This window comes from Fulmarus glacialis, unplaced genomic scaffold (assembly GCF_000690835.1).
Source record: "Fulmarus glacialis isolate BGI_N327 unplaced genomic scaffold, ASM69083v1 scaffold21183, whole genome shotgun sequence".
NCBI classification, from domain to species: domain Eukaryota; kingdom Metazoa; phylum Chordata; class Aves; order Procellariiformes; family Procellariidae; genus Fulmarus; species Fulmarus glacialis.
This window is the reverse complement of record NW_009203843.1, coordinates 27,715-54,173: the sequence shown is the minus strand read 5'-3', so window position 1 is coordinate 54,173 and position 26,459 is coordinate 27,715. Positions and strand designations below refer to the sequence as shown.

General features: G+C 45.6%; 1 protein-coding gene across 1 annotated transcript; it reads left to right on the top strand.

Annotated features, from left to right (window-relative positions):
• Positions 1 to 2,754: 2,754 nt before the first annotated feature.
• On the top strand, positions 2,755 to 25,278 carry LOC104074613 (tetraspanin-15-like; the record flags this gene model as incomplete). Its single annotated transcript, XM_009574785.1, has 6 exons — positions 2,755 to 2,829; positions 5,436 to 5,531; positions 10,056 to 10,169; positions 14,852 to 14,905; positions 15,499 to 15,615; positions 24,973 to 25,278. Coding segments are annotated over 6 exons (693 nt in total), but the record flags the coding sequence as incomplete, so codon positions are not given.
• Positions 25,279 to 26,459: the final 1,181 nt, after the last annotated feature.

The following is a 26,459-nucleotide window of genomic DNA, read 5'->3' as shown; positions in this document are numbered from 1 at the left end:
GAAGCCCGGCCGGAGGGTCATGCCGCGGAGGCACAGCCGCTCGCTCGCATGCCACCACTTCCATGCAAAGGGTGAATTTTTGCGAAAATGGGAGGAAAAACCAGCTCCTCGCCACGCTGCTTTGTGATTTTTTTTTTTTTTTTTTTTTACTTGCTTTGTGATTTTGAACTTGCTGCAAACTTACAGCAGCTCAAGGCAGGATTAAATGCTGTTTAATGTGGATTTTTGCTCTTTATTTTGCTGCTGGAGTCTTTTTAAGGAACAAAATGCTGATTTATTCATGCCTGGTCTGGCAGACAGCAAGGGCTGCAGTGTGCTAGTTAAAAGGGATGATCATGGATGTTGCCAGCAGATTCGCCCCTAAATGTGCATTACGGTTACTGGTGGTTGCTGCAATCCTTGTGAATGCAAAAAAAGCACCGCTTTCTGCTATGTCCGTGCAGCCGGCGAGGGTTTGCATGCTCCGTTCGGCCGTTATTTGGGGGAAGAAGAGCTGGTTTTCACTCGGGCTGCACATTTGCAGGGCTTGCGCTGAAGACCTGTGTTTGTGGTTGCTTTTCTTGCAAATCCTCTATAAATTATAAGGGAAATTGTGGGCTTTCTGAAGGCGAGATTATGTATTGTGGGGTGTCCAGGGGGAGCTGGGCATCACCTATGTGACTTCCCAGGTTTGCAGTTTCCCTCTTGCAAGGAATTGCAATCAGCATCTGCCGTGTCTTTCTTCCCCATGAATACTGCCACTTTTCCCCCATTTATAAAGACCATAAGCTAAGCTCTTTTTTGGGCTTGCTGTCTTGGAAACGGTGGGGTTTGCTACCTGTGAACTTCATCTGATAGAGCATTTGAAAGCCACATTCAGTCATCATTTTTCTAATAGTCAGGTACAGCTGGCATCTCATGGACTTCTGCACAACACTCCCACATTTGTTTATAAATCAGATATCAAACCTGGATATTAAATATTAGCCTTGATTTCAATATGCACGGAGCCGGCTGAGTTGTATTGCATAAACCTTGTCTTTTATATCTTGACTTGACAAGTTGTACAGCAGAAATTGAGACCGAAAGAAGGAAATTGAGTGGGGGACAAAATCGGTGCATGGCATGCAATGGCCAAAGCACTAGAAAGAGCAGAAAAACCACGTAGTGACCTGCACGAGGGGTCTCTTGGGTTGAAATTCTTGGTTTCTGGGAAGAGCTGCAGGGTTGGTGCTTTCAGAGGAGCCTCCCATTGGTTTGGCAAGAAGAAAGGCTCTGCGTGCCTTGTTCTGCTGATTTTTAGGCGTTTCTTGGTGCACTGGTCTGACCATGAACACAACGGTGGTCCCCAGTTGGACTTTGAAGCCATTGAAGTCTTTTGTCTCTGCTCACAATGAGATTGGTAAGAGTTTGCATTTTTTCCCCGTACACAGAAGACAAAGCACTCTCTTTTTTTCTCTTGGGTTTTAACTAAGGTTGAAGAACAAAAATGTTTCCAAAATTGAGTTTCTCTTTCTTGCTGCAGCATTGCGAGATCTAGACATGACCAGCTTGGTAAAACCATGAACTGCGCCGCCTTGGGCTTCCTCCTGAAGCAACCCCATTATATATCAGTTTAGATGCTTGTGGCGTTTTGCATATCATCTCTGCCTACGAGATAACAGGTGCTTGGTCAATTGTATTCCTTAATTACGGGATTCCTTGCCTAATTATAGCTGGCCTGTTAGGAACTGATTTAGGTGGTGGTGAAAGTGGTGCTGCTCCTCCAGCTAGCTGGCTTTTACCAAAATAAGCAGGGTGCAAAACTTCTTGGTGGGTGGCTAATTAAAAACCCCAACCGTTTGGGGCACGAAGTGGTGTTTTGCTGCAAAGGCGCTTTGGTTTTGCTGAGCTTGGGAAATAATTTCTGGGCATGCGGGTCCCTGCGCTACCTGCTTTTGTAAACAGGCTGTTCTAATAAACCAGTGGTCAAAGTGAATATCGTGGTAATAAATCACCTCTGCCCCCCCACCTTTTTTTAACTTGCTTTTGGAGTTTTAGCTAGTTACCATGGTAACTTTCCACTTTGCTTTTTCAGGCGAGTCTCCAAAGTCGCTGATGGAGGTAGCCTTGGGGAGACAAGTGTGAGCTGGGCAGAGCTTTCCTCTCCATCCTCTGCAAAGTCGGATGCGATGCCCGATGGGACCTCTCAGATAGGGACCAAAGCATTAGGAGACTGATGGGTGTGGGCTACAAGAACATCAGACCTTCTAGTTTAAGTAGTTTGCTCCATCAGGACATTGATTTCCAGACTAAATTTGTTACCACAATCAATTCTGGCAGAGGCATGAGTTATTGCCCATACTCTGGGGGAGGGATGATCCTGCATTGGATGCTCAGCTTGGAAACATCGGTGTTCAACCAAGCGCCAGCATCCCATCACAGAAGGATGCTGCACACCTGTATCTACCCAGAGATAACATTTGCTCCCACTGCATCCATTTTACTCGTTTCCCCATGCAGAATTTGGCCATTCAAATTGCATCTGGTTTCTTTTTTTCAATCCTTCCTTCCTTCCTGCCACGCTTTCTACAAGGTAGCAAACTGCTTTCCCTGTTAGGACCAAGATCTTTGGAAAAGATTTGCAGCTCCCTGGGGAGCTCGTAATGAAATGATCTGATTTCTAAGTGTTTCAAAGCAGCTCTCGCTTTCCAGGTCTCCCTTGTTGTGGTTAACCACTGACAGACGACACAGCCTGACTTGGAGCAGGGCTAATCCTTCCCTCTCTCTTTTCAGTTCTTCTGGGTCCTTCTGGTGATCTTCCTCACGGAGCTGCTGCTGATATTCATCGAAATCATCTTTGAAAACAAGGTGAGTGCAATCAGGAGGTCTTTGGATGCTGCACGGTGACGAACTGCGGCCCTGCCTGTCATCGGGGGGGAAAATCCTCAAGTATCCGTTAGCGTCTGCCCTGAAAATGGAAGGTTTTCATTGCTCTTCCCCGTCTGGGGCTGCCTATCATGCTCCAGAGCTGCAATGGATCTCCAGCACCACCCAGGCCCCCACCACAGCCGCAGCTCCCTGTGCAGACTCTCAGCCAAAAACCTGTTGGTTTTTTTTCTTGAGGACTCATTAAGCTCCTCGCCTCTATTACGTTAACTGCTGGCTTGCATTTGCAAGGATGGATTTGAGTTATAGAGAGCCGGCGAGATGGTAGATGCTTCCAATGCATGTCCTTCCTGGCCGCCTGCCTTCTGCTAAAGAAACCCTGCCATTTTCAATTTAATCTTCCCCTCGCAATCGATCAAACGATTAAATAGCTAATCTCAATCTCTGCCAGCTCAATGAATGCACAAGGCAGGAGAACAACATCTGAAATACCTACTTATGGGCTCTAAAAATCAATTCCTCTTTGCACAAATAGCTTGATGCTTTCAAACCCATCAAGGTTTGGGTTGTCCGGTAAGCCCCAGAGACATGTTGGGGTTGGGAGTTATGTGCTTGGTGAGCCCCAAAGTTGAAGGGAGGCAATGGGGGAGGACATTGCCTTTTGGATGCTGCAGCCAACTCCATCCAGCAGCTTCCCAGAGCTCTCCAAAACCCTGAAAAACGCGGTGCACTGGTGGAAAGATGTGCTTCTCCGAGGAAAATCAGATTGCTTGAGTCCTTCCCATGTATAGAAAATCACTATGTGCTGCCACATAGAGGCTGTATTTTTGTGAAATTCAGCATGAAATCCTCTGCTTTGCTCCACCTTTGAGCCTCAGTGATGGTGCTCAGCACCATCCTGCACGGATGCAACAGGGAAACGCTGGTACCTTCAGGAAGAGGGGATTGCAGCCTCGTGATTAAACTGCTGGGTTGAGTAGAAACCATTAGCGCCTAAATTGTCCCTTAATTTAAATTAACGGGCAATATCAAAACCTAATTAAAAATCAAACAATGAGGGAGAGAGAAGAGAGAGATCTGACAAGCGATGAATCCACTTCACCTAAAATTGTTCGGAGGCACAAATCTGCATTTGGAACAATGGTTGTTTATTAAACTTGTTAAAAACATATTTAATTGGATTTTGTATTAAATAAGCAGGGACGAGGAATGAATTTAGTAGCCTTGAAGCTACTGAACATTGAAATGGGCTCTGTTGATATGCAAATGAGTTTTTGGAGATTATCGGAGATAACGGGTTAGGCGTCCTTAAAGGGAAGGGAGTGGAGAGGTCTCATAACCAGAACTTAATGACTTAACCCTGCGACATTTATCTCCCACCTTAAAATCAAGATTTAATTACAGAGGCTGCCTCTGGGCTGGCATCTTCTCGAAGGGCAATAGGATCATGGAGTGAGCTTATCTGGAGGAAAACAAGCAGAAAATGGTAAAACCCGGGTGTTGCCTGTTGTGTTGGTCTTAGCGGTGGGCAAACCGGGAATTAACATTTTAATAAACTTCCACATGAGCAATTTCTTAAAGGTTTTTTCACATCCCCTTGCCTGATCCCTCGCTGTTGGCAGGCTTTGTTTGCTGCTCTGACGTGCCTTCATTTCTCTTTTTTTCACGTTCTTCTCCCCGTTCCCAGTTTGCCCAACCTCTAATTTTCATGTCAGAGTGAATTATGAAAAACAATGTTTTCTTCCCCCCTCCTTTCCCCTACTTCGAACTCGGAAAAAAGTTCCTTTTTCCTTCATTAATATTTCTGCTTGGTGGTTTGTCAGGAGTCAAATGACAAACCTGCGCCAGGCTTTGCATAGGACATTTCGAGCCTCCGCTCCCAGCTCACTAATAAGCTTCCCAGGCATCTGTAAAATACATTTTTCGATTCAATTAGTGTTTAATGTGAAGTGCCTGGTGTGTCAAAGTGTCCTCGGAGATACGGCTGAAGGAGCAGTAAGGAGAGCCACAGCCCTGCTGCACCGTTCCCTTTCAGGGCGCGATTGAATTGCTGAATGATTTGTTGGGATTAGAAGTGATTGAGGGCTCTGATGAGGTCTCTGCTCCTGCGTGTAGCTCATCCCACAGATAAATCACTGAGCAGCTGGCGGTGTTGGCTGTCACAGCCTGTTTCACCTCCTCCAGCCCCTCCTAATGCCACAGAAACCCCCCTGCCAGTGGTTAAAATCATGTTAGTCGATGGGATTGGAGAGCTTGAGGGAGCTTTCGAAGAAGTCACCTTAATAATTGAATTTAATAAGAAAAAATGGGTGGATAAAGGTGCGTGGGTCTGCTTGCATGTGCAGGGAGCAGAGAGGTGCTATGGGATGCTGCTAACCCAGAGAGCTCAAAAATGGTGCTGCTAACCCTGAGAGCTCAAAAATGATGAATTTTGCCCCAAGAAATAGGCTTGTGCCAGCACGTGGGTTAAATTCTTACTCCGGTAACAACTGGCAATGCTTGCTATGAAAGATTTTTCATGTTTTGCAATGTTTTCCCAGTCCCTTTTCCATGTGTGAGCCGTGTTTTTGTTTTTTTTCTGTCCCCAGATGAATGCAGTTTTCCACTCCAACATCCAAGAGGGCATCAGACACTATTACGATGACCTTGACTTCAAGAACATCTTGGATTTTGTACAAGAAAAGGTTCGGTTTTGGAGGTGGGGTAGCATCGGGGAGGTCTGGTTGTGAAGTTTTTCAAGGAGTGGTTATCTCTGTGCCTCACTGAAGCAGAAGCATTAGTTTTCCCTGTATTTTCAGAGTTTATTCCCATCCCTAGGGTGCCTTGCACGATCTATTGTGAATGTCTTGATCTTTCTTGGTTTGTGCTGCTCTTTTTGCATAGTTTTGCGTTGTGCTGCTCTCCAAGCCCGCCTCGCAGGGGATTTTGGTGAGTTAATCTGCCATCTGTGTGCCCTGCAAAGAGCATCTTCTGCTCCACGCCACAGTATGGACCATACCAGGATATTTATATTTCCCAATCTTGGTGGGAAACCGGTGCCTAACGCCTGAAAGCTTTTTGATAGCTACCCCAACCTGCATAGAGAGAGATGGAGGAATAAAATAACAGTTGCTAAAGCTGCTTCAGGGCTGCAACGACCCTTAGTTAGGCCACCTTAGGTATGTCTCTTTACTCGAGGTGTCATCATCAGTAGCTGGCCAAGCCCTTGACTCAACGGCAAGATTGCAGATAAGGTGTTTTCATGCAGTAGCTGGAAGGAGAGAAGAGCTCCAGCCTCTCCATGGGCAGCACCGGGGGCAAGCTGCTCCTGGGACTGGCGAGAGCTATGTCCAGTCCAATACTGGGGCTTGGCATAGTCTGCTTTCATTTTTTTAGGTGTGTGGTTGCATATCCTGTCTCATATCTAATGCTTAAAGCCTGCCAGGAGTTGGCAGGATCTGTCCCCTATCCTTGAGCCAACCTGCAGGTCGATAAAACTGTCCTCGCAAATCTTTTTTTTTTTTTTTAACCAAACTTTTGATAAGCTGCTGCTGTTGCCTGTATTTTATTCACCATGTAGTTTGTTTGAGGTAGTAAATATTAAATTAAGTATTAAATTAAAATGCCTTCCTAATTCCTGCCATTGAGCCCTGGCTAGATGTGTTTCCCTTTTGTCTCTCGAAACCCAAGGTGGCCGCGCTTCAGCCAAGCAACAATGCCTCCCCCTAAGTACAACGAAAAGCCAAGTAAAGTCAGGATTTGAAGTTATTACCCATGCCGTTAAGCGTGTGGCCGATCCGGACAAGCTTGGTTGGCTCTAACGTATCATCTGGTTTTCCAGCACCGGCGAGAAGCCGTTACTGGGAATTTGGGGGGTGTAGGTTTGTTCGTGTTTTGAGTGAGGATATTTGGTTTACCTGTTATTTGTGTTGTTGCGGGAGGGAAGCACTTGGCTCAAAGCGTTTGGTGAATGAAAAAAAAGTGGAAAAAACCAAAAACTTGACATCTAAGAGAGAAATCGCAGTGATGTTACGTCTCCTGGGTTGGTTTTGGAGAGCAGAGCCAGGCTTTGCCGGCAAAGCTGCTTTCAGATGAACTTTATGTTCTCACCTCAGCCTCATTTCTCTCCTTTCATTATGGGTTGGAGCGTCATAAATATGTGAATCTTATCTCTCTCTTTGAAGGAAAGGAGACTGTGAAGCTCCTTCTTCTTTGATGTAGCTGGAATTTAAGGCCACTGGTGTCCTCCACGCTCCCCTCTCTTGGCTAAATACCTGCTTTTAACTCTTGGAGTCATCATTACTGAGCCGAGCGCATTAATAAGACTGGGAGCCCACTGAAGGTCTCAAGACACGACTGATCCTGAGAAAGATCTGAATCTTTTTCAAGTTTTACTCCAACCTCTCAAAGAGGTTGCTATAATTCAGACCTCTCTGTATGAATGATAAATGGATGCTGCCACGAGCAGTCGGAAAGTCCATGTTGGAGCCATCTGCAACGAGCCTTGGCAAGGAGGTTAGACCACAAATCTCCAGATAAAGCAGATGTATTTGCGGGAAGGTTTCTGTATCTCCAAACAAGCGAGAATCAGGCACTTATCATATAATTTCACCCCATTTTTACAACATTTTTCCTATCTACTTTTTCACTTGACTTTTTATTGAAAGTTTTCAGGGGGAGATCTTAATCTCAAAGTCTCTCTTTGTACTAAAAGAAGTTGTGGCCACTTATAGTGTTGCTGATAAGTCTTTAACATCTGCATATTTTATCTTATAGCGAGAGAAGGAGCTTTGCAAGAATGTGCAGCTCGTTGCTGTGAGCTTTTATATTAGCGTATGATTTCCAAACCAGGAACAGCAGCAATGTCAGTGATTGAAATGCAGAGTTGCTTCTTCCTGGGGGTAGGACCGGGGAGAAGCAATGCAGAGGAGTAACTGCTTTTAAGAGAAGGGAAATTGGTTTTACGGGACTTGAGCAGCCCAGTTCACTCTGAGAGGATGAAAACTTGCAGTCAGTCTGGAAGGATTGCACCCAGACCTGCTTTTTTGATACAACACAAGCTCAGAGCAGCCTGCTATCATCATCATTTAGTGGTTATTCTTGCCATTTTCCTTATTAAAAACCTTGTCTATGCATAGGTTAGCTGGCACATGGCTTATTTAGGTCAGGCAAAACCATAGTATGCTCCTTAGGATTTGAATTTTGCTTAAATCCTCTCTCAAGTGATGCTTTAAACTAGAGCCAACGGCCTTCACGCACTTAAACCAGTATCACACAGTAAAAATAACAAGTAATTATGGTCCGAAGTGCCAGACATTAATATTTTACATTACCAGGATGATGACGCAAATGATGTGGTTTTACCTGTTGACACCTACTCGGTCTGGCTGCCTGTGAGCAAGTAGATATGGACATAAATCGCCCTAAAGAAAATAATACTTATATTTTTATCACTCATTTTTGGTGAACTACTGCCCTTTGCAGCCCTTGGATGCGAGGCTGGAGACAACGATGACTCAAAAGCCCAGGTTTGCCCCAAGTCAGTAACTGCAGCTGTCTGCTGCTCTTCGCTTTATCTTTTTCTAACGGTTTGCTGAGTACAGGTGGAAGAACAGAGTTCAAACTGCGTTGCTGAGCACAGGATTTGAATTTCAAAGAACTGCCGGGGCTGCGGTTCTTGCTCAAACCCGAATGGCTCCAAACTCAACGTAAGGCTTAGAGGGATGAGGGTGTTGTGCTTGCAAACGTCCTCCTTTCTTCTTAGGGAAGATTAAAGGCAGCTTTCACCAAAGTGGCTCATTCAAGTGTGTTGCTTTGAGGGCGATGATTTTAGCCGTAATGAGCCCGCATCTCGCGGGTGGCGGTGGCGGTCCTCGACACGGAGAGCTCCTCAGATGCGACCTGCGAGGCTCTTTCCAAGGGCTGTCTTTGGTTTTTCTGCTTGTTATGCTTCTCTGAGCTCCGGGAGCCTGCATGAAAGTAAAACCCACACCGAAGTCTGTCTCAGCTTATGAGAAATAAATCCAGGCACAGCAGTAGTTTGGGCTAAACTTCTCTTTGCAGAGAAGAAAACACCCCGGTGAGGCTTCCCGGCAGCTAGTAAGCCTCATTATAAGGATTTTGTGCCAATTTTTGCACGGTTATAAAAGCAAATGGAAAAAACTTCTTTGCACTATGGGGATATCGAATGGGTAGCAACAACCAATATCCCTTTAGGTGTTTTTCTCCCCCTCTTTCCAGGCAACTTTTGCAAGCTGGTCTCCCTCACTGATATGGGTAGGATTAAAAGCGATAGAGGAATTAAAGGTTGGCTGCTCATGGGAGGAGGCCACGAAGACCCCAAAAGCTGATGTCTTTTACTGCTCCCGTTGGCCAAGTATTGCCACCAACACATCAGCAGGAGGGGGAGCAGATGCTCACAGGGTTAAACCTCTGCCGAAAGCTGCTCCTTGAAGAGTATGGTGCTTAAAGAAATGGGGAAAACCTGTGGTTTTTCTGTCTTATCAAGCACACACACCTCTCCTGCCCACTTCAGGCTTTTCTTTCCAGAGGAAAAATGTAAAGATTCAAGCTTGTTTACCGAGAGAAGGGATGACTTTGTATATAATAAGCCCACTTTTATTCTCCAGAGAACAGAAAATGACTTTCATGAAACTTTTTTTTCTTTTTTCATTGTTTGAACAGAAGAAAAAAGAAGCTTTTTTCCTTTGTAGCTGTAGCATTTGATCTCTAATTTAACTTGACGGGAAGAGAAATCCCTGTTAGACTGTGGAACCTTATTAGCATTTTGTCGAATGGCACCAACTAGCCGAGCTGCCTTCAAGAGCCAAGAAATACATTCATTCAAGGCGCTGAAAGAGCCATCTCTCTGGCATGCCCTGGGGAATAGGATGGATTAGTCACCTGTAATTAAATCAGTGAAGCATGAATGAGCCTGGTCTTTCCTGGGCTTGTGAAAGCAAGGATGCTTCCAATACACGTGTGTATGCATCTGTAACTGCTGCACGCCTGCTAAATGGGGCTAAACACCCACTTTTCTTTTTTTACCCGGTGTCTTCAACTTCGTATTGTCCTGGAAAGCAGAAAATAGTCGGGGCTCTCAATGCTGGCATTGCAAAGCAGCATTGGAGATGCAGGGCAAGGCTGGAGGGGGAGATGCATTGGTGGGCTGGAGATGTCAAGGTTTGTTCAGCTGCATGTCTCACCCTCTCCTTTTCTTCTTTTTGTAGTTTTCTTGCTGCGGCGGCGATGAGTACCGAGACTGGGAGGTTAACCAGTACCACTCCTGCAACGGCAGCGGGCCGCTGGCGTGCGGGGTGCCCTACACATGCTGTATCAGGAAGGTAAGGCAGCCGAGGCACGGAAAGTGCCTTTATTTCAGTCAATATTTCAGCAAAACACCCTCTTCTGATTGGTTATTACTGCATATTTCTGCGCTATAGGGTTTCCTGTAAACTGCATTGCCGTCTTGCAAAGCGGTTTGAGACAGCATCAGCGTGAGATGCTTGAAGAAACTAAAAAATATATATATGGGCTACACTATATTTTTGTAGGCTCTGCTGTTTTAACGTAGAATAAACACCAAAGCATTGGGCTATTAATTGCATTTGTATCGTGCCGAGGAGTTGTTAGAAATGCCGAGTTCATGTTTTTCAATCTAACGTGTGATATAAAATGGTTTGGAGGATCGTTTTGCAAAGAAATAGCATCTTAAAAGGACTTGGCTGCGTCTCAGCATGGATCTGAATGAGCTGTTGTCCTCTGCTTTCCTGTCCAAGAGGACACATTTCTCAGCCAGCCGCTGCGGGGTTTAGTGGTATATGGGGATCATGTTTGCTGGTGTCTGCTCCTAATGAGGAAGTTTCTAAGGGTTTTGGTGAAAATGGGGCTGTGAGAGGTATTCGGATAAACAGCCACCCTTGTGCAATGGAATAAAAATAGTCTCGTGAACAATCGCTCTTGCAAGGCTGCATTTCCAACACGCTGCGAGTTGGGTCGAACAGAGATGGCAGTAGATTTGCAGAGCCATTAGGGTCTCCTGTGCTGATTTGCAGAGCTGAAAATCAAGACACTCACCCCCCCAACCCCCCCCAAGCAGTGCTTTTCTGCTGAGACTAAGCTAAGTGCTCTGACACCGTCTTGTTTAATACAACCGTCCACCTCGTTGCAATCAATCTAACACATGCTGTGGATAAAATGCCAGGAGCTGGGCCAAAGCAGGGAAAAAAAATGCAAATATCCCTGGTTGCTGTGGCCAGAAATGCTATAAACATTGCTAAAAAGACTTTGCTAAGCTTAATCCTGGTAGCAAAATCTCCTTGAAGTTCAGAGCATCAGGAGTATCAGCGTTGCCTCTGAACCCTGGCCTTGCCCTAAGGCTTTATGAATTGTGCAAGGAAATGATATCATCAATCTAGTATTGTTGTTGAATTTTTAACAGAAAAAGAGGGAAATCTAGGGTGTCTTAAGTATCAGTGGAAGTCTGACATGCAAATCAGCTGCAAAAATAATTGTCATCTCTAATCAGGGCGTTGATTAAGAATCTTAAAGCTCCTGAAGATGGAATTAGAAATTCATGTGTTGCCCTTTTGTATTACGAGTGAGGATGTGTTGGAGAGAGTCAAGTGCATTTTTCAGTATTTTTACACTCCCCGCGGTTTTGGGTGACACTTCGGCAAACAAAAGACCTCAGCGCAGCAGGCAGTATTGGAGATACAAGAAATTACAGATTATTAATATAGTACGTTAAGAAATAAGGCAACTTTTTGGCTTCCCATTGCAATGAGCTGGGTCTGGAGGATGCTCTAGCGAAGGACCGGAGCAGCCAGCCCCTGGGAGGGAAAGTCCACGGTAAATCCTCTACTCTTTTTCAAGAATTAAAGCCCACGAATGTGGCTCTGACAGCCGGAGTGGTTTTATGGGAAGCGAGACGTCACCAAATGCATCTAAATCTCCATGAGAAATGAAACCTGTTCTTGGGGAGAAGAGTAACCAGGTAGATAGATGTAGCCTCGTTCTTCAGAGATTTGATTTTTTGGCACTGCAGGGCACTTTCGGTTAAGAAATCAGCCTGATGCAATATTAATAGTACATGAAATGGATTAAGAGAGCCAGCTCCCTTGGGAGTTTTCTGCTGTCTGCGACATAAAACAAGCTAATAACAATTTAATTTAAACAACAGAGTGAAACCCCCTGTAATTGCATTTACCATAAGCTCCAGCACATCTATTCGTAGCTGTTTGCTGAAATTGCAAAGTTGTCGTGGGGGTTCTCCTTGCGGGCTGAGAAGGTGGGAGAAGCACCTCTGTGCCTCGGGATGAAGAAGGTACCTGTGTGCGATACTCTGGACATACCTGGTTGGGTCTTCGCCACGTGCAAGCCCTGCTGAAAACCCTTTCCACCAAAATAGGTTACTTGAGGGCTGAAGAGAAGATCTTGCCTTGGCCCTGCAGCTGGAGGGATAACCAGGGACCAAGATGGAGAGCGAAGCATCCTTTTGTCTTAGAGGACCTTTGAGATTTGAGTAGAGATATACCAGAAGATGTCATTTGGAAATGTAATATTGCGGAAAGAACAAAAGATGCTGAGAGAAGCGAGCTTGTCTGAAGGAAGGAGCGTGAAACATGGATTAGGGGGTTGATTGCAATGTGTTTTCAACTTGTCATTAAATACAGCCATAAAACCATCCTGTTTTCCAAGAAAAGACTTTTTTTATTACAAGACCCTCGAAGAGCTTTGTGTTGCATCCCCTGGAGCATCTTCCAGGGCAGGCTGAGTTGCAGTAATGAGAGCAGACACCCTCCAAAAATACTCTGGCTGTTTTAAAGAGTCTCATCTCTGAGATCGTAGACCTTAAAGTCTTCCCAGGAAGAAGGAGTGGGCAAATACGCACCTACTTGAGGGTGTGAGACTGGATCCTCATCTCTAAGTGCTTTTCTAAATGGTTTTCCAAGGCACTTGTGCCTTCTCCCGGGAAGCCGCAGCCTAGCTGTGCCTCTGCCAAGCGCAGTGTCTCCGAACCCCTTGTGAAGTGTCACCGCTGAAATTTGGCACTGATTTTGGAGAGAAAAGCAGTTGTTTAAATAAAAAGTTGCAAGGATTGCAGTCTTCTGCCCTTGGTGGGTTTTAAACATCTCTGTGTGTTGCGCTTTTGTGATCCCCGAAGGCATCAAAATGCATTCTGGAAGAATAAAGGCTTCTGCCTGGTTTTATGTTAGAAATTTCAATTCAGCTCTGACCTTCTCTTCCATGCAACACCTTGACAAAAGTCGATCAAGGCCAAAATCTCACTTTTCTATCTTCCATGCTTCTCCCAAATACAAGGTTTTGAGGTAATTACTCAGAGAGACGGGCAGGACTGGAGACGATTGAGAAACCCTTGGTTGTTTAATGCAAGAAGGAAGAAAAGTGGTGATGGATTTGTGCCGTAGCCAGATGTGTTCAAATGATGAGCCTGATAGAAAGCAATGGTGTTTCTCCGGCAAGGGTCCTGTGATGTCCACAAAAGTGAGTCTGAAAAACAAGGACAACTGAAAGCTGTCAAGAAAAATGGTTTATTTTTTTAACGTAAACCAAATAAATGGATCCTTGGTCATGTAACAGGTTCCTTTATACTGCTATAGGTGAGAACATTTACCTTAAGAGCATTGCAAATTCCCCTTATGCTGAAGGCTTCCCATTTCACGGTCCCAACACTGGATGAGATCTCTCTCTCGTTGACCCTGATGGGTGCTTTGCTGCTGATCTCCAGATTTCCCTACAAGTCTTTCATGTGCACAGGGACTAATTAGTCTCCTTAACTATGCCCAGTTTGTAAATAATGATGAGAGATGGGATTTTTGATAGCACTGTGAGTAATGCGGTAGGTACAGAAGCTCTTGGTAAGGTAGTGCTGGAATAATTTCCCTGCCAATTACAGGAGGAACAAGCTGCAGCTTTATGTCTGGAGTCTGTCCAGAGGTGCACATTTCTTTTATGCTGTGTCTTGGAGGAAAGCATAATTTACACCTAAATGTGCACATTTCTCTTTTTCATCTCTGTGCCTCCAAAGCACAGGATGGTTTGGTTTTGTTGTCCAGGAGCTTTTACTGGTTGTCAAAGCCATCTTTCTGAAAGCGTAATAATTTCAGCACGTTATTATTTTATGGGCCCAAGGCCCCTTAAGAAATACGTGGTGTTACGGAAGCTGCTGTTTGATCCATGGAACAAGCCAAAAAAAAACCTGACAGAAGATCAATCCTGAGAGGTGCAAAGTACCCAACTAGCTCAGGATGTGCTGGAGCTACTCTCCACCTTTGCTTTTCTTGGGATGAGCAAGAATCAGTTTTGTAACCCAAAATGTATTGCTTTTCCATCCTGACAGAAGCAGAGGAATTAGGTTTGATTTTTATTTTATAAAGGTCCTGAATAGCAGTATTTTGCAGGGATTTCTCTCATTAGCTGTAGCTCTTGAAACATTTTTGTTGGCCAACAAAGATCTAAGCCTTGGGGATGTCTAAAATCCCTAAAATTTCTCCCCAAAGTTCTGGGAGACTTTGGGGAAATTCCCACTTGATTTCTGGAGAGCCCAATACATTTAATCCCTGTGAAATTCCCTTTATTGTGAAGGAGAGACACGACTGAAGGTGTGTCGAAAAAGGTGGCCGGAATTAAACAAGGAGAAAATCAAGAGAATGTTTTGAAAGAGCTGCTTTGCTAAATGTTCGTGTGACGTGGAGGCGGTCCCAGCTCAAATCACTGGAAAAGCGTTGAGGGGACCTGGGCATCCTCTGAAACAGCAGAAACCAGAGAGAAAAAAAAAAATTAAAAAAACCCAACAGCTTATTGCCGGCATACATGGTTTCAGCATTGCATTTGGGCAAAAAGGAGCCCGTAGTAGCAAAGCGACGTTTGAGGGTAGCTGCTACACTGAACGGTCAGGGCAACTGGGCAAGCTCTTCTATTTCTTTATTTTTTGTTCTTATTTCTTATATTTCCCCTTTGGCTTTCTCCGCACTAAGTCTGTTCACCAATTCTCTGTTCGCAGGTCCCTGGAGAAGTCATTAACACCCTGTGTGGATACAGGACGCTCGATAAAGAGGTAACGTTGGCTTTTTCCTTCGTACGTACAAGATTTGCTTCTCCTTCCCCAAACCCCTTAAAACGAACTGGTTATCTGCAGGTACGATCTTCCCCACCAAAGATGGCTGTCACTGCAGCTGTACATAAATTCTTTTTTTTTGCCTTTCCCTAGCGTCCCAGGGTGTTGGTCAGGCTTGCAGAGCACGGGCAGGCTCGTGACACGTTTGGGTAGTCCTTGCAAGCTTTGGTGTGGCCTTTCGGAGAGCAACGAGGTCTCTCCTGGATCAGCCCCGGGAAATGCTGGTCCTGAATTGTGTTTTGAGGCTTGGTGGTAGGAGAGAAGCTGATTTTGAGGCCTTTGGGGGTGACCGTGGGCCTGTATTGCAGCAGAGAGCTGCAGTATCTCTGTGCATATGGTCTATATCTCCCAGGGACATTTTTTTGGCAAGAAAACCCAGGGAAAGGTCCAATCCAAGCAATGAATTCCCAAACACTTCTCATGCAACACTTCTCCTTTGGCTTGCAAGAAGGAGCAAACGCAAGAAATGACATCTCCCCCCGAACTCAACATCTCAATGAAAACCGTGATGCTTCTCTTCACTCTGCTTCCAGCGCTTGGAGCTGCTCAACGTCATCCATGTGCGAGGCTGCATCCACGCCGTTGGGCTCTGGCTCAAAGACAACTTCGAGGCCACTTTGGGCATCGTTTTCTCACTGCTGCTTCCGCAGGTAAGGAGTCACAGCGCTTTCTAGAGCATCCTTAGCAAAAGGAATAGTTTACGACTGTGGTGCTGGCTGTCTTGTAACGCACTCCTGAAATCAAATTATAGGTCAAGTAATAGCATCTAAAAGCAAGGCATACATATGTTAGCACAGCCAATCCTTTTACATTTGTTTTTACAGCTCTCTCCAAATAGAGCAGAAATATTAACCAAAATAAACCAAAATCGTAAATTTAGCAGAATTTGCCATGCATCATGAAATCCATTTCCCGTTAGCGATGCCTGAGGATCCAGCAACTTTCCAGCACAGGTAATTAAGCTCTCCATCTCGGATGCTCGATATGGAGAGAAATTTTGGGTTGCAGCTTTGCAACACTGTTGGCATTGTGCTAGCAAGGAGGTGAATATCTCTCTTAGATCTTTCCAGAATTACTTTTACCAAAACTTGGATGATTTAGGGTTGGTTTGATCCTTTTTTTTGATTCCTTTCGAGGCTCACAAGCGAAAGTTTTCTTTTTATCTCATTGGATGTAACATTGGGTTTGCCGCTGGAGGTATTTGGTGGTGCTTTCCAGATATGGGGTTTTATCTAAATAGGAATAAATTTTTTTTTTTCTAATGTGTTTCCGCTTGCGGTGAAAGATAGAATAGTGGTTGAATAAAGCAGAAGCTGTTGGGGAAATATGTGGTGCGTTGAGCTAATTTTTCAATTGAGCTCTTGATGCTCTTGAGCTCTCAGATGGTCCAAATGAAAAACCAAGAGAGGGGAGCAGTTTGTGTCCAATCCTAGCTGTGGTGCTCTATGTTTCTAAAGTGCTTTCTCCAAAGCATGCAGATGAGCAATGGGACTTCTGCTGCGCTACCAGCAGGAAATGTAACGGGCACAGAAATGGGGTGAGAAAGTGCCGTAAGAGAGGCGACCGCTTCCATCTGCCTTGCAGGGTGTCAAGAGCCCATTAGAGGAGCCGCCTGTTGCGTTACCCATTAACCTGCCAACATGATGCTCTTAACTGGGAAGGATGGGGAGCAAAACCAGAGATGGCAATAAGGATTGCTGAGCCCTGATGAATATCAAGTGCTTTTGAGCAAGCGTTGTGATTTTTCTGGCATGTCGTTAAATGCTTTTCAGATGAAGAACCTCGTTCTTCCCATCTGCTCACGATTTTCAGGTTTTAAATATAAATCGGATTTGATTCTGTCAAGTTTTGGAGGGAATTAAGTTATAAATGGCCATCTGTGTTGCCAGGAGCTGTCAGCCCAGAAACAGCTTCATCCCCAGCAGCTGCCAGCAGAAAGCTGTGGTGAGAATATTGTCCTTGAATTGCCGATCCAAGGGGGAAGGGGTGGCTGCCGTTGATGTGGGGAGGTGACAGGGCCTTCAACTTTGGGAAGAATGAACGTATTGACCTGTCCCATCTTTGGCCCTTGGGTATTTGTCATGTCCTGCGCAGGACATGTGCCTCGCCGTGGAGCTGCAAACCACCTTAGTGGAAAACTTGCAGGATGCTGGGGAGAAGGTTGGGACCGTGATCCACGTCCCGAGTCCAGCTTTGGATTTTGCCTAATTTTCCTCAAAGGTGGCTCTTCCTTAGGATCAAACCTCAGCCTCGTCTGTGACGACGAGCGGCTCGAGGGCTCAAAGAGTGGGGATTGGAGCTCGGCTGATATTCATCATCTGAGTGCCCGAGATTTGTGCTTGGATTTGGGGTAAGCAGCCGGCTCTTCTTGTGCAGAAAGAAGGACCTAAGAAAAATCTGGGCTGACGCAGGGCGCCCACGGAGAGTGGGCAATTATTGCTCTCAGTGTTGTCTTTCCGTCATGCTCAGATGTGGGAAACCATCAAATTTTGGCTTTCTATCCTGCGGGAAGTTATTGAATTTTTAGTTTTCTCTGCTTTTCCCCAAATATCTGTGCGAGAAGCCAAGGGCACAGGGCAGGCTGCTTGGCTTTGCTTTCTCACGCGTGCGGGCGTCTGTCTGATTGCGTTTGGGGAAAGCTGTAAATCTGCTGGGTCCTGTTGGGTGTTGAACTGATTGAACGGGTGAGGAGGCAGGGAAAAATCCTGCCTGGGTATGTCACCGCACGGCAGTCAGCCTTCTCTCCCGGCTAGTGCAAGGCGAGGGAGTTTGTAGTTTTATGATTGCTCTTAAATCATGAATGGCTCTGCCTTTTTTAAGTAAGCCATCAAGCAATGGGAAAAAAAAAATCCCATTTTAGGAGTGGGGAAGTGGTTGTGTTCATTTGTCTTACTTCATTCAGAGCGAAGCTTAAATGCAGCAACTCAATTATTTTTCTGCCTTTGCAGAGTACCTTTAATTCTCTTTTTTTTCCCCTATGTTTCATTCTCCAGTAACAATCCTGTCTCCTTGCCCTTCTTCTCAGCCAAGCTGCAGACTGAGGCCAAACCATGATGCATTTCGTATCGCTCTCAAAAAGACGTTTTAATTTAGTCGCTGGCAGTCAATAGCAAATTCACATTGTGGCCTCGTACTAGTTGTGTTTAATTGTGAAGAAACCCCAGATCTTTCAGCAGGTGCAACAAAGCACATAAATTTGTTTTATTCCGACTGCATCCCTTCCCTGCCTCTAGCAAGATTATCCAAGGAGTTTACAGCATGCATAAAACGTGTTTGTAGTTAAAATAAGCAAAATAACCTCGTGCATTGCTCTTTCCCCTTTGCCATGCCCAGGTGCTCTTTCAGCAGCTTTTATATTGGTCTCAGGAAAAGCATCTCCAACTTTTCCATCCCCGTGTCTTTGCAGGGGATGTTTTCTGATGGTATTTCATCCTTCTTAGCAAGGTGAAGACGTAGCCACTGTAATAAGGTAGATCCAAGTGCATAAAGAAGCTTTTCAACCCCTTTTTCTCCATCCTAAAGAAGCAGAAAGTGGCACAAGTCCAATTAAAAAAATCTCTGAAAGATCACTGCCAAGGGTTAATATTTATTGATTCTGCGGTGCAGCCGACTCGCGGTAAATTGTTGCTACCTCTGTTTCGCTTTGATATTTCATCAATCTCCAAAGCTCTACGTTGGGAGCAGCTACAGAGTAATAGGGCATCAGTGTAGAGGTAGGTGTTCCCTCCTAAGAGTATAAATCCAGAAGATCAACTATTTCAATCCTCAAAAATGCAGCATTAGACTTGCAACAGGCATTTTGAAGGTTGGCGTCTTCATCTCTTGGTGACAGTAATGTTAAATGTTTCTCCCAAAAGGGCTTTGTATTGCCAAAGTTCCCTTTTTCTTTGCAAGATTAATTTGTATTTTGTTTGCTTTTTAATATTGTAGTTGCTCCAGGGGCTGGAAGGCGGTATATTCTCAAGTGGCTGACACGTGCTTAATGTAGTAGAAAAGGGGAATAAAAGGGATTTTTCCATCTGCAGTCCATGACCTCTACGAAAGCCTGGTCTATAAATATCAATTTATGGAAGGAAAAGCCAATAAAAGATAAATGCTTGTTTTTTACTTGATTAGCTCTGGGAAAGCTTGAAATGATTCAACTCCTCTGTTTAGCAGGATCCAGCCTTACAGCCGCCCAAATGGGCAAGGACCTCCGGGGCCGGGCGCACGCTTGCGTAGCAGCCGGTGACGTTTGCATGGAAAAGGGTTTTCTTGCAGGAAGTTTTACTTGCAGAAGACACTCGTTGGGACGATAGATTATTTTCTCCACGGCCAGAGTTGGTTTTGTCGGGACCCTGATGCAGCGGGATGTGGTTAATCACGCTGTCACCCTGCAAGGGCTCTTGAGCATCGTTTCGTTGCTATTTTGCATCCTTAATTTTTACCCTTGTTAAGCAAAAGCCAAACTGAGCCTTGCATGTTTGATTGCCCAGAAAAATGCGACTGGAGGAGCTGAGCTCCTCTCGAGTGCTCTGCAAGGGCCCAAAATGTCATCTTTCCACCCCGAATCGAGCCACCCATCACATGCACATGCACACATGCATGTGCACACCGCTAAGGGAAAACAGTTGTGGTTTTCCAGACCTTTTTCTTATTGTATAATAATCTGAAAATGAGCGTTTGAGCCCTTTCCTTCTTTGCTTCCACAAATGTTCCTGACTCTGAGTGTGCTTCCTTTTGCCAGACGAGCCATCAATCAACGAGCATTTCCCAGTGAGGAGGATATTGCAATTAGATCTCGGCCATATCAGCCGAGACCTATTCCTAAAGCAAACCCGTTTAATCCAAAAGAACAAGTGGAGCCGCTACGAGACGTTGAGCAAAGCTGGGGCTTGGCAAGGATGGAGCTGAGCATCAAAAAGCCTCATAATAAATCTTACGGCACCTACGTGGGAGACAGAAATACATGGCTTATGTCTAGCAGAAGGCTCTGTGCCGCACCAGAACCACAGAAATTGGAGCGTAGCCTCCAATACTTTTGTATATTTAACTTCCTCAAGTGCTGGAAGAGAAGGAATAACCTTAGTTGCATTAAAACTTCCATATTAATCTAGTTTTGGTCTTGTGATGTTGGTAGGAAATTGGTAATTAGGACCGATGCTGTCTTGTTTGAAATGGTTTTAAAAAGTCGTCGTTGGCTGCTGTCAGCTCCAGGGGGAAAGAGCTTTGGGCTTTGAAGAAGACAGCAAGCGTTGATCACAAGAAATGCAATATTAGGGTTTATCTGAGATGGATCGCGCTGGAGAACCGGGATGCTTTGATGCCACCACAAAAAAAGAGTGGAGAACAGGCGCTGAAACCACCGGCCCATGTATTTCCGATCTCTTCTGGTTATCTCTTGTAATATAAAGATGACTCTTCATACCTTGGAGTAATACCAGGGGATGAAGTGAGACATTTGCTGTGTCAGGGGCAGTAACTATTTAAGTTCTGGAGCGATGAGTTGGGAACAGCAGCAGGATGGTGTCCTCGCTCAGCCACACAGGCCAACACCCGTAGCTTAATCACGATACAGCACCCAGTTATAATTAGTGTCACTGTTCTAAGTTGGCTAGAAATAATTGCAAGTTCAGGAACAAAATAATGGGGTTTTAATTTGCTTTTTGAGCTTTTGCTGTTTTGCATAGAGAAAACTCAAGGGTCTTCCAGTAGCAGGGACTTGCAGACATCCATGGGAACGTGTTGGGATTAAATGAGCGTTTATAATTGGGGCTTAAAACAGAAAAATAATCAGACTGTCCTTCCCTGGCTGCGTGTCCCCGCATGGTTTTGCTGGGGCGGGGAGGTCCCTCTCGCGGGGACGGGAGAAATACAAACGAGGGGTTTGATTAAGCGGCGTGGGAGGATAGGAAAAGCTGCAAGTGATGAATGGGTTTTATTTCCCCATTCTCCCAGGTGGCTTGTAAGCATCATACAGCCCCTGGGAGTCCAAGACAAAATCCCTGAGGATTTGTGCTTTGGAGCGCTTATTTTTTTTCTCTCTGATGGACATGAATTTCCTTTAGCTGCTTGGATGGGAGAATTTATGGCTGGCCCTCGCTGACAGCAGACATCCTGCTCACCCTTTTGGTGCTTGAAAGTGAAGACGCAGAAGTTGCTTACCCTAAATTGGATGGGTTTGGGGCAGATTTCAGCCGTGGCTTTCCAGGGGAGTCCCAAGGCACTGCTGAGAGGTGGAGATAAAGGTCTTCAGCTGCGGTTGGTCCTCAGTGCAAAATGCCAGTTTGGGTCGGCTCAAGGCCACCGAGCTGCTACTGGGAGGAGCTGGAGAGGTGGGAAACGGCAGCAGACATCTGCCCCCCCATTCTGTTTTGCTGTGCATTTAGATATTTAACTTTTTCTTCAAAAAAAAAAAAAAAAAAAAGAAAAAGGCACAACAGGGTAGCTCCTTCCTGGTGCAACGTCATGTGCTTAGTGGGGTAAAATAGGTAAAATATAATAATCCAGGTATCTGCATGGCCATAGTGATTATCATTGTTTCTAATGGTGATGCTTTGGTTTTGCAAAGTTTCCCTTCTTGATTCGCGCTCAAGGTGGCCGGGGAACAGAGGGCGAGGTGGGCAGCATGCCCCAGCGGGGAGGAAAACTCGTGCGAAGGGAAGGATGCAGGAAGGATATGCCTGTGCAAGCCTTTGCACGCTCCCTCCTGCAGTGTCCGGACGGGAAGCGAGGCAATAATTCTCAAATAATGTCATCTGCAGGGTGGTTTTCTCCATAGCTGTCACCACAGGGGATCCCTGACTTTCCTGGTGGGTCTGTGTCCTTGATATGCAAAGGTCTTTGGATTTATTTTATGCACGCAACTGCTTTTGCACACTGTAAGAGCAGCTACTCGATGATCTTGTACCCCCGTGCAAACCCTGTGCATTTAAATCCCCCAGCAAAAAGCTCGGAAAGCGGCAGACTAGAGACCTCCCGAGGCAGCAGTGGTTTTTGTACTTTGCTGAACGCCAGCCGGGAAGAACAGGCAATTTTCTAACTTTAAATGACCTGCAAGCAGTAAGTCCCAAGCAGTTCTCCCCTCGCTCGCTGGGGATTACCATCATGGGGAGGGGAAGTCAGGGAGAAAAGCAGCTTTTTAATTTTTTTAGCCTCATACTTGATACATTTTGTTAACATGCCTCTCTGCAATAACGCCTTCCTTATTGCAATAGAATAAAATCAGCGCTCACATTAGAAGTCTCTTTATTTCTGGAAAACATGGTGCCCTTGGTGCCGGGGATATTGAATGCATTTATATTCCTGACAGCTTTTTCTGTTTTCATTAAGTGAAAGAGGATATTTAGAGGCGAGCTGGAATGGAAGTTGGTTCATAACTCAGAGGAGAGCGAAGGCCGTGGGATGTAGGCTGCTGATTGAGGACTTGGGGTAATTTTATTCCATTCAAGAAATCCCCAGTTTAACCGGGATGCTGCGTCCTGCGGTACCTTCGACATCGCATCGCCGTCGGGAGGAGAGGAGCAGGAGGGATGATGTCCCCGAACCCGGCTGGTTTTGCAGAATCGGATCCATTTGCATTCAATTTATTGTAAACACAAATCTTTTCTGAATTAGTGTTTGGTTTAGGGAGGGAAGAATGACATGCTTGCCTTAAAATTTGTCATTTCAAAGGGTTTTATTTGCTTGGTCCTTTCACTGTGTCAGCAGTGGGATTTTAATCTGCCCAGTGATGACATGCGAATAGAAGTAAATAATGCTAAAGCTTGACATACATTTAAAACTTTTAAAATCCTTAAAGACTCTGCTGTTGAATATGGATTAGCACAATCTTATTATCCGGATCCGTGTGGGAGCGGTTGCTCTGGGCCTTCCCTACAGTTCATGGAGAGACGGAGGCATCTCCAGCATCATCCAACCAGCCTTGGCCTCCTGCATCCCTGCCTGGAGGTTTCTGCGGCTTTGGAGGACAAAAGAGGGGACAGATACGGGATAGGAGAGCAGGACCCCGGCTGGCGTTTCCTTGACAAAGTCTTTGGTTTTGTTATTTTTGCTTCACTGCCGAAAGCAAGCTCCGTCCCAGGCGACCGACAGGTTGCACAGCCCAATTTTGGTCCTGCGCACGTTCTCGGGGAATGAATGCATCTTGCAAAGTTTGAGTCGGAGATGAATGCCGTCTCCGTATGCAGGCTGAAATAATTTCGTAGAGTATTTGGGAAGGAGTTGCCTGCTGAGACAGATATGCAATATGCAGTGAATATTTTGAGGGCAGCGGGGAGCTACACAGATACATACACAAAAGTTACCGGGGCTGTAAGATAACCTGATTTCAGGCCATTTGGATAACAAAAGGAGATGCTGAGATGTTTCCAGACTTCAGTTTTTCTTTCAGCATCTGCAGGCGTCTTTCCCAGCAAAGAACCCTAATGGCACAGATCCAGCATTTCCGTAATTCCCACAGTTGGGAAAGCCCTGGTAGCTGTAACCACGCAGCAGCCTCTGGCACCTCGTCTGTTCTTTCGGTGATTAATCCCGTTATCAGTAATTAGGTGCAATGTCAAATAAGCAGGATGTTCTTTGAGGATCGGTGGGTGCAATTAGGAAAGTGGGAACGGAGCAAGCTCCAACTGAGGACTTTAAGGAAGAACTCTCGGTGTTGGGAGAGCATCTCAAAGGACGCAGTCTTCCACTTCTTCTGATTGTTGAAGGAAGAGCTGCCGATCCGGGGGATCCCCTTGGGATCCAGCTCCAGGTGAATTTGCGAAGGCAAAATAAATAGTGAGCTGTTTTCGGGTGGCTTCTGTGCAAGGCACAAGCCGCTCGTGCAGATGGCGAGGTATTTCTCTGTCTCTGAAAGGCAAATTAATAAACCCCCGTGATGTTTGTGTTTGCCTGTTTGCTTTCAGCTCGCTGGGTGACACTTCTCTGATGTGCTTTTTCCTTGTGGAGCTTTTGCCTCCATTTTCTGCAGCCTCCTCTGGGCAAACACTTTTCCCTTTCCGCTGTGGGATAAAATGGTCCCTAATTTAAAATGCGTTAACAACACTTTGCTCTTATCCCCATTTATCTTTCTTTTAATGTTCCCACTTTCCAGACTATTTAATGGATCGATTAGGACCTAGAGAAATGATTAATAACATTTTTCAGCTCCAAAACCAATGCGCCGCAATAGTACAGGAGATTCTAGCTGATGGATGGTACAGGTGCAACTGGGTTATTTATTGACTCTTTGTTGCAAGGAATGGTTATGTGGAAAAAAACGTGTTAACTACTAGCCTCAAAATTGAGACGAAAAGCCCTAAGGCTCAAGATGGTCTCCTCCTTCTCCATCCCCTCTCATGCATTGAAAATATCTATTTGTATCCCAGTGCCGACCCCTGCAATATCCCGAAGCATCTGGGACCTACAGAGAATAAACCTTATTTCTAAGGAGCAGCAGTCAAGGTGGGTAAAGGGTTGGTAGAAAAGATACAGCTTGTGCTGAAGATGCTCTGGTTGCCACTGTGCCCCTCATCAGCATCTGGTCTGCAAATAGCTCCTCGCCTAATCCGTGCCCTCGCTGGCATCTTGTTTGTAGCCACCGCAGTGTAGCACCGCAAGGAAAACGTCAGGTGAAATCAGAGCAATGTGCTTGAAATCTTGCACTGATGAAAATGCTTTTTTTTCCCCTTCTCCTAAAGATTTAAAGTGTGTTTTTTAATTCCCTGACAGCCAGCAGGGAAATGGGAAATAAGCTGGGTGGCACCATGCTTGCAGCAATATCTTAATTTTAGTAACAGCCCGGACCTCTGCTGCTCTCTTTGCAATGCTCGTGGTGACGTCCAGGTGATGTGGGAAGTCGTGAGATGGATGTGGCAATTAATGAGTTTAGCAACGAGCCTGTTGCTTTGGCAGAAGATTTTACTGGATCTTGTCCTCTCTTGTCTTGTGGCCGGATTTGAAAGTTCGGGTGACAGCATCCCTTGCACGAGAAGACCTTCCGGAAGGGTTTGCATGACTGCAGTGGCCTTAACGCTCATATTTTGCAGGTGATTGGCCTCGTGATGGCTTGGCTGTATTGGCAAAAGCTCAACGAGATCTACTCCAAGCTGGACACCGTTGACTTCAGGATCCTGGAGACGCGGGATTTCAGCTTTGGGGCAGTGGATCTGAGCGGCGCGGGCTGGTGCTGGTGCTTGCCCAAGGAAGGGGGCTACATACCCGTCAATGCTGAGGATGAGGAAGATGAGGAGGAGGAAGGCGCCGTCTGCCATAGCAAAGTGTGAGAAGGTGGAGGACTGAAAGGCAGCTCGGAGCAAAGCTCTTAGGGAGGTGGCAGATGTTGAATGTGGAAAGAATGTGATTTATCTTCTCAGGTTCAGGAGATACTTTGGGGGAAACTGTAAAGTAACACTGGAAGGTTATAAAAAATGCAATGCACTGTGTGGGCACCTGAGCTCCCCGGGGTCCTTTTGCTACCTTGGCATTTTGAAGCGCTTGTACATCTCCTTATTGGGTTTTTGGGTTTTTTTTTACATAATAAATGTGACTTCTGTTGTGTTTTGCAAAGTGGCTTCCACTCGCTGCTCGCCGGTCGGGCCATCGGGGAGGGAAGTGGCACCGTCGTCATTGCGCTTTGGGGTATCTTTATAGTTATATTTAGCCTGATCTCCTGAAAAATAGTAGCTTTTTGGTAGATACCCAGATGTGCCAAAGCCCCAGAAAGAAGAGGAAAAACAGAGCAGCTTGCTCTGCAGAGCCTATCCAAAGGGCTTTTCCAGGAATAAAATCCCCAGGGAGGCACAACTTCCACCTCCTGGAGCAAGATGGATTGTTTGGGCAAGGCTTGCATGGGGGAAAACACCCATTTCTGAAGGTTTCCAGCTCTTCCCCTTGAACTACGGCTTCAGTTTTTATCCCCAGGCAAGGAAAAGGAGAGCCCAGCAATTTTAAAAACGAAGACGTGCTGCCCCTGGAGATGGTGGTAACTCCCCTCTGCTGGAGACCAACCTTTAATGACCAGGTAAGAAATTACCTTTTATAATATTTATTTTTTAGCACAACTACTTGGTGATCAAGGTGGCAATTCCTTCCTGCATCACTCGGGATATAGGAATAAAGTAGCCGGCATGTGTTGCATCCAACCCTGGACCGGGAAGTTGAGCCGTGTTGGGAAACAGGCTCACAGAGGGAAGCCTCAAGCAAGATGAATTGCAAAAATACAAGTATATTTTAATCAAAAAAACCTCATGAAACCCTCTGCAAAGCTCCCCAGGCTGCTCTGGTGCAGGCTCAGCCATAACCTACCGATGGCAAAGCTTCCCCCAGCAGCCATAAGTCAAATGCAGAGGAGGGAGCGTAGATCAGGGACCTGTTTGCTTTCGAATGTACCAAAATCCCGCGGGTACCCCGGGCCGGCTGTAGTTGCCGCATCTATCGAGCGAGAGGAATCATCTCAAAAGCAAAATGCAAAGAAAAAAAAAGTCTATTTTTCCAAAGAGCAATGTGTCTGGAGCACCGCTCAGCGAAGGAAATG